At 44.8% G+C, this 8,166-nt stretch overlaps 1 protein-coding gene across 1 annotated transcript; it reads right to left on the bottom strand.

Moving 5' to 3' along the window:
- Positions 1 to 6,946: 6,946 nt before the first annotated feature.
- LOC141021856 (uncharacterized) lies at positions 6,947 to 7,912 on the bottom strand. The gene is made up of 2 exons (XM_073497705.1): positions 7,263 to 7,912; positions 6,947 to 7,157 (listed from the first exon to the last, which is right to left on the bottom strand). Exons 1-2 carry the CDS (start codon positions 7,910 to 7,912, stop codon positions 6,947 to 6,949), a joined length of 861 nt encoding a protein of 286 aa, XP_073353806.1.
- Positions 7,913 to 8,166: the final 254 nt, after the last annotated feature.

Raw genomic sequence — 8,166 nt, 5'->3', positions numbered from 1 at the left:
CCATTCCTCGATCACTATTGTACCCCTTGACTAACTCATGGCAAGGCACACTTCATGTGCGGTACACAGCATAGCATACTGTAGAGCCTAAGTCTAAAGCATAGGGGACAACCTTCGTCCTTTCTCTCTCTTCTGCCGTGGTCAGGTCTTGAGTCTTACTCAATACTCACACCTTGTAACACAGCCAAGAACTCCTTATTTGCTGATCTATTTTGAACTCCTTCAAAATCTTGTCACGGTATGTATTAATTTGAAAGTACTATTAAGCGTTTTCATCTATCCTTATAGATCTTGATGCTCAATGTTCAAGTAGCTTAATCCAGGTTTTCCATTGAAAAACACTTTTCAAATAACCCTATATGCTTTCCAGAAATTCTACATAATTTCTGATCAACAATATGTTAACAACATATACTCATCAAAAAATTTATAGTGCTCCCACTCACTTCTTTGGAAAATACAAGTTTCTCATAAACTTTGTATAAACCCAAAATCTTTGATCATCTCATCAAAGCGTACATTCCAACTCCGAGATGCTTACTCCAGTCCTTAGAAGGATTGCTGGAGCTTTGCATACTTGTTAGCATCTTTCAGGATTGACAAAACCTCCTGGTTGTATCACATGCAACCTTTCCTCAAGAAAATCGTCGAGGAAACAATGTTTTTTTTTGACATCCTATCTGCAAGATTTCATAAATAATGCAGTAACTGCTAATATAATTCCAACAGACTCTTAGCATCGCTACGAGTGAGAAAATCTCATCGTAGTCAACTCCTTGAACTTGTCGGAAAACATCTTAACGACAAGTCGAGCTTTCTTAATGGTGACACCTACCATCATTGTCCGTCTTCCTTTTAAAATCCATTTGTACCCAACAGCCTTACGACTATCAAGTAGTTCTTTCAAAGTCTATACTTTGTTTTCATACATGGATCCTCTCGGATTTTATGGCCTCGAGCCATTCGTCGGAATCCGGGCTCACCATCGCTTCTCCATAGCTCGTAGGTTCATTGTTGTCTAGCAACATGACTTCCAAGACAGGATTACGTACCACTCTGAAGTAGTACGCATCCTTGTCGACCTACGAGGTTTGGTAGTGACTTGATCCGAAGTTTCATGATCACTATCATAAGCTTCCACTTCAATTGGTGTAGGTGCCACAGGAACAACTTCCTGTGCCCTGCTACACACTAGTTGAAGTGATGGTTCAATAACCTCATCAAGTCTCCACCATCCTCCCACTCAATTCTTTCGAGAGAAACTTTTCCTCGAGAAAGGACCTGTTTCTAGAAACAATCACTTTGCTTCTGGATCTGAAATAGGAGGTATACCCAACTATTTTGCGTATTCTATGAAGATGCATTTATCCGCTTTGGGTTCGAGCTTATCAGCCTGAAACTTTTTCACATAAGCGTCGTAGCCCCAAACTTTTAAGAAACGACAGCTTAGGTTTCTCTAAACCATAGTTCATACGATGTCCTCTCAACGGAATTGCGTGGTGCCCTATTTAAAGTGAATGCGGTTGTCTCTAATGCCTAACCCATAAACGATAGTGGTAATTCGATAAGAGACATCATGGTATGCATCATATCCAATAGGGTGCAGTTATGATGTTCGAACACACCATCACACTATGGTGTTCCAGGCGGTATTAATTGTGAAACACTTTCCACAATGTCTTAATTGTGTGCCAAACTCATAACTCAGATATTCATCTCTATGATCATATCATAGACATTTTATCCTCTTGTCACGACGATCTTCAACTTCACTCTGAAATCACTCGAACCTTTCAATAATTCAGACTTGTGTTTCATCAAGTAAATACACTCAGCATCTACTCAAATCATCTGTGAAGTAAGAACATAACGATATCCACTGCATGTCTCAACACTCATTGGACTGCACACATCAAAATGTATTACTTCCAACAAGTTGCTTTCTTGTTCCATCTTACTGAAAACGAGGCCTTTCAGTCATCTTGCCCATGTGGTATGATTTGCATGTCTCAAGTGATTCAAAATCAAGTGAGTCCAAACGATCCATCTGCATGGAGTTTCTTCATGCATGTATACCAATAGACATGGTTCGCATGTCTCAATCTTTTCAAAAACGAATGAGTCCAAAGATCCATCTACATGGAGCTTCTTCATGCGTTTTATACTAATATGACTCAAATGGCAGTGCCACAAGTATGTGGTACTATCATTACTATTTTATATCTTTTGGCACAAACATGTGTATCACTACGATCGAGATTCATTTTAGGTGCAAGACCATTGAAGGTATTATTCAAATAAACAGAGTAACCATTATTCTCCTTAAATGAATTACCGTATTGCGATAAACATAATCCAATCATGTCTATGCTCAACGCAAACACCAAATAACAATTATTTAGGTTTAACACCAATCTCGATGGTAGATGGAGCATGCGATTGTTGATCACATCAACCTTGGAAACACTTCCAACACATATCGTCTTCTCACCTTTAGTTAGTCTCCATTTATTCCGTAGCCTTTTATTTCGAGTTACCAACACTTAGCAACCGAACCGGTATCTAATACCCTGGTGCTACTAGGAGTACTAGTAAAGTACACATTAATATAATGTATATCCAATATACTTCTGTCGACCTTACCAGCTTTCTCATCTACCAAGTATCTAGGGTAGTTCTGCTTCAGTGACCGTTCCCCTCATTACAGAAGCACTTAGTCTCGGGTTTGGGTTCTACCTTGGGTTTCTTCACTAGAGCAGCAACTGATTTGCCGTTTCATGAAGTATCCCTTCTTGCCCTTGCCCTTCTTGAAACTAGTGGTTTTACTAACCATCAACAATTGATGCTCCTATTTGATTTCTACTTTCGCGGTGTCAAACATTACGAATAGCTCAAGGATCATCATATCTATCCCTGATATGTTATAGTTCATCACGAAGCTCTAGTAGCTTGGCGGCAGTGACTTTGGAGAACCATCACTATCTCATCTGGAAGATTAACTCCCACTCGATTCAAGCGATTGTAGTACTCAGACAATCTGAGCACATGCTCAACGATTGAGCTTTTCTCCCTTAGTTTGCAGGCTTAAGAAACTTGTCGGAGGTCTCACACCTCTTGACGTGGGCACGAGCCTAAAATCCCAATTTCAGCTCTTGGAACATCTCATATGTTCCGTGACGTTTCAACATGTCTTCGGTGCCTTAATTCTAAACCGTTTAACATTACGCACTGAACTATCACGTAGTCATCAAAACGTGTATGTCAGATGTTCGCAACATCCACAGACGACGCTTGAGGTTCAGCACACCTAGCGGTGCATTAAGGACATAAGCCTTCTGCGCAGCAATGAGGACAATCCTCAGTGTACGAACCCAGTCCGCATAATTGCTACTGTCAACTCTCAACTAAATTTTCTCTAGGAACATATCTTAAACGTAGAACTAAAGCGTAAGCTATGACATAATTTGCAAAGACCTTTTGACTATGTTCATGACAATTAAGTTCATCTGATTATTTAATGAACTCCCACTTAGATAGACATCCCTCTAGTCATCTAAGTGATACATGATCCAAATCGACTAGACCGTGTCCGATCATCACGTGAGACGGACTAGTCATCAACGGTGAACATCTCCATGTTGATCGTATCTACTATACGACTCATGTTCGACCTTTCGGTCTCTTGTGTACTGAGGCCATGTTGTACATGCTAGGCTCGTCAAGTCAACCTAAGTGTTTCACATGTGTAAATCTGGCTTACACCCGCTGTATGCGAACGTTAGAATCTATCACACCCGATCATCACGTGGTGCTTCGAAACAACGAACCTTCGCAACGGTGCACAGTTAGGGGGAACACATCTCTTGAAATTTTAGTGAGGGATCATCTTATTTATGCTACCGTCGTTCTAAGCAAATAAGATGTAAACATGGCAAACATCACATGCAAATCATAAAGTGACATGATATGGCCAATATCATCTTGCGCCTTTTGATCTCCATCTTTGAGGTGCGGCATGATCACCTTCGTCACCGGCATGACACCATGATATCCATCATCATGATCTCCATCATCGTGTCTTCATGAAGTTGTCTCGCCAACTATTACTTCTACTACTATGGCTAACGGTTAGCAATAAAGTAAAGTAATTACATGGCGTTTTCATTGACACGCAGGTCATACAATAAATTAAGACAACTCCTATGGCTCCTGCCGGTTGTCATACTCATCGACATGCAAGTCGTGATTCCTATTACAATAACATGATCAATCTCATACATCACATATATATAATTCATCACATCCTTTTGTCCATATCACATCACATAGCATAGCCTGCAAAAACAATTTAGACGTCCTTTAATTGTTGTTGCATGTTTTACGTGGCTGCTATGGGTTTCTAGCAAGAACGTTTCTTACCTACGCAAAAGCCACAACGGTGATATGCCAATTGCTATTTACCCTTCATAAGGACCCTCTTCATCGAATCCGATCCGACTAAAGTGGGAGAGAAAGACACCCGCTAGCCACCTTATGCATCAAGTGCATGTCAGTCGGTGGAACCTGTCTCACGTAAGAGTACGTGTAAGGTCGGCCCGGGCCGCTTCATCCCACAATGCCGCCGAATCAAGATAAGACTAGTAACGGCAAGCAAATTGAACAAATCATCGCCCACAACTACTTTGTGTTCTACTCGTGCATAGAATCTACGCATAGACCAAGCTCATGATGCCACTGTTGGGGAATGTAGCAATAATTCAAAATTTTCCTACGTGTCACCAAGATCAATCTAGGAGATGCTAGCAACGAGAGAGAGGGAGTGCATCTTCATACCCTTGAAGATCGCTAAGCAGAAGCGTTACAAGAACGCGGTTGATGGAGTCGTACTCGCGGCGATTCAAATCGCGGAAGATCCGATCTAGCGCCGAACGGACGGCGCCTCCGTGTTCAACACACGTACAGCCCGGGGACGTCTCCTTCTTCTTGATCCAGCAAGGGGAGAGGAGAAGTTGAGGGAGAACTCCAGCAGCACGACGGCGTGGTGGCAATGGAGCTCGTGGTTCTCCGGCAGAGCTTCGCTAAGCACTACGGAGGAGGAGGAGGTGTATGAGGAGGGAGGGCTGCGCCAGGGAAGAGGTGCGGCTGCCCTCCCACTCCTCCACTATATATAGGGGCAAGGGGAGAGGGGGAGGCGCCCTAGGGTTTCCCCTAGGGGGCGGCGGCCGAGCAGATTGGATCTCCCTAGGGAGACTTGCCCCCAAACCAAGCAGGTGGAGGCTTGCCTCCCAAGCCAGGTGGAGGCGCCCCACCTCCCCAAGTTACGTGGGAAGGGGTGTGGGGGGCGCACCACCCCTTAGTGGGCTGGTTTGCCCCTTCCCCTTTGGCCCATGAGGCCCTGCAACACTTGTCGGGGCTCCCGAAACACCTTTCGGTCATGCTGGTCATAGCCTGGTACCCCCGGAACACTTCCGGACTCCAATACCCTTCGTCCAATATATCGATCTTCACCGCCGGACCATTCCGGAACTCCTCGTGACGTCCAGGATCCTATCCGGGACTCCGAACAACCTTCGGTAACCACATATAATTTCTCATAACAACTCTAGCATCACCGAACCTTAAGTGTGTAGACCCTACGGGTTCGGGAACCATGCAGACATGACCGAGACATCTCTTCGGCCAATAACCAACAGCGGGATCTGGATACCCATGTTGGCTCCCACATGTTCCACGATGATCTCATCGGATGAACCACGATGAAAAGGATTCAATCAATCTCGTATGCAATTCCCTTTGTCAATCGGTATGTTACTTGCCCGAGATTCGATCATCGGTATCCCAATACCTCGTTCAATCTCGTTACCGGCAAGTCACTTTACTCGTTCTGTAATGCATGATCCCGTGACTAACTACTTAGTCACATTGAGCTCATTATGATGATACATTACCGAGTGGGCCCAGAGATACCTCTCCGTCATACGGAGTGACAAATCCCAGTCTCGATTCGTGCCAACCCAACAGACACTTTCGGAGATACCTGTAGTGCACCTTTATAGCCACCCAGTTACGTTGTGACGTTTTGTACACCCAAAGCATTCCTACGGTATCCGGGAGTTGCACAATCTCATGGTCTAAGGAAACGATACTTGACATTAGAAAAGCTCTTAGCAAACGAACTACACGATCTTGTGCTATGCTTAGGATTGAGTCTTGTCCATCACATCATTCTCCTAATGAGGTGATCCCGTTATCAATGACATCCAATGTCCATGGTCAGGAAACCATAACCATCTATTGATCAACGAGCTAGTCAACTAGAGGCTTACTAGGGACATGTTGTGGTCTATGTATTCACACATGTATTACGGTTTCCAGTTAATACAATTATAGCATGAACAATAGACAATTATCATGAACAAGGAAATACAATAATAACCATTTTATCATTGCCTCTAGGGCATATTTCCAACAGTTGGAAACGAGTCTATTCATGTGCGGGCTGAGCCTCATTGCAAGCATCTTGGCAATTATCTTTGCGATGGCATGAATCAAACTAATCGGTCTGTAGTCGGCGATGCCCTCCGCCCCCTCCTTCTTTGGGAGAAGAACCACATTTGCTGAATTTAGCTACTGTAGGTTGGAGGTTTGCAAATTCCAAAAGGAGTGAACTATGGGCATGTGATCTCCCAACAACTTTTGAAAAATCTCCGGTGAAACCATCTGGTCCGGGAGCCTTTTCGCTCGGCATTTCGTTAATGGCTGATTTGACCTCATCCTTGGTGAATGGGGCACCAAGCTCCTGTAGCTCCAGCTCCGGAAAGTTTAGGTTGTCCCAGTTGAGGTCTTTTTCTCTCCGGGCACCTCGCCCAAGGGCATTGGAGAAGTGATCAAAGATAATCTCTTCCTTGCGATCATGCTCGGTTACCCACCCATTGTTGTGCTTGAGTCACAGAATGTGATTTTTACGCCTCCTAGCATTCACCCGCAGGTGAAAAAATTTCGTATTGGCATCGCCCTCCTTCAGGCTGGAGATACGTGCACATTGCTTTTTCCGAGAGCGCTCGAGAACCAACAAACTGATCACCCTCCCCTTGAGTCTGGCACGGAGGTCTTGCTCCGCGGCGGAGAGCAGCCTGGATTCTTGCGCTACATCCAATCTGAGAAAAATCAAGAGGGCAGCATGCAGATGGATTTTGGCTTTGGAGAAAAGGGATCTGCTCCAGACCGACAACCGGGAACCCGTCCTCTATAGCTTATTGAACAAGGCCTGGTAGGGGTCACAATGTCCTACATCAATCTGCAAAGCTCTCTTGACCACCTCCTGGAACCCGGGGATGGATGTCCAAAAGTTTTCGAATCTGAAAATGCGTGGCCGCCGCGGGCCACAGTCATCAGCAAGGAGCAACGGGCAATGGTCGGAAAGCAACGAAGACAGGGCGTGTAACTTGCAAAGCGTCGGGTTTTGACGCTCATTACTCCATGTGAACCGCCTATTCTGCATGTGGATCTCCCTAAGCTCACACGAGTTGAGTGCTGTCCGAAAACGGTTGATACGGCTAGAGTTCACATTACGCTTGTTCTTATCTCGGGCCCTACAAATTTGGTTGAAATCACCAAGCGCCAACCACTTAGTGCTTGGCGGCGGCTTTAGGGCGATCAGCTCGGCGAAGAAATCATTCTTCCTGGAGGAGGAGGTTGGCCCATACACGGATGTCAGCTTGAAGGAGATGCCGTTGGCGTGTATTTTTATATCAGCGGAGAGGCAAAATTCAGAGGTGACAATATTGGAGACCCCCACAGCATTGTCGTCCCACAACATGAGTATGCAGCCTCTGGTGCCTGTTGCCGATCTCTGGGCAAAGCTGCACAAACGATGACCCCCCAGGAAGGCTACAAGGAACTGATCAACCATGTCAAGCTAGTCTCCTGAAGGCATACAATATGGCATGATGTAGCTGCAATTGTTTCAAGAACTGTAGAGCGTCGGTCAGGGCAGTTCAAACCATGGACGTTCCACGCCAGAAAATTGATTGGTTGTGCTAACATGATAGAACCAGATGAACATCAAGGTTGGAATAGCAGAGTAGCACAAACACAGGCAGCAAGTGCAGATGCCCATCACGGACACAAGACACAGAACTACAAGATAAACTATGGCACAAGCTC

The sequence above is a fragment of the Aegilops tauschii genome, chromosome 4, assembly GCF_002575655.3.
Source record: "Aegilops tauschii subsp. strangulata cultivar AL8/78 chromosome 4, Aet v6.0, whole genome shotgun sequence".
Lineage (NCBI taxonomy): Eukaryota > Viridiplantae > Streptophyta > Magnoliopsida > Poales > Poaceae > Aegilops > Aegilops tauschii.
This window is presented reverse-complemented; position numbering and strand designations above follow the sequence as displayed.

Excerpts from the sequence above, each read along its gene's own strand:
- LOC141021856 (XM_073497705.1), bottom strand. The coding sequence starts at position 7,912 with ATGGTTGATCAGTTCCTTGTAGCCTTCCTGGGGGGTCATCGTTTGTGC. Across the intron at positions 7,158-7,262 it reads TGTGACCCCTACCAGGCCTT|ATTGGATGTAGCGCAAGAAT; the intron begins GTTCAATAAGCT and ends GATTTTTCTCAG.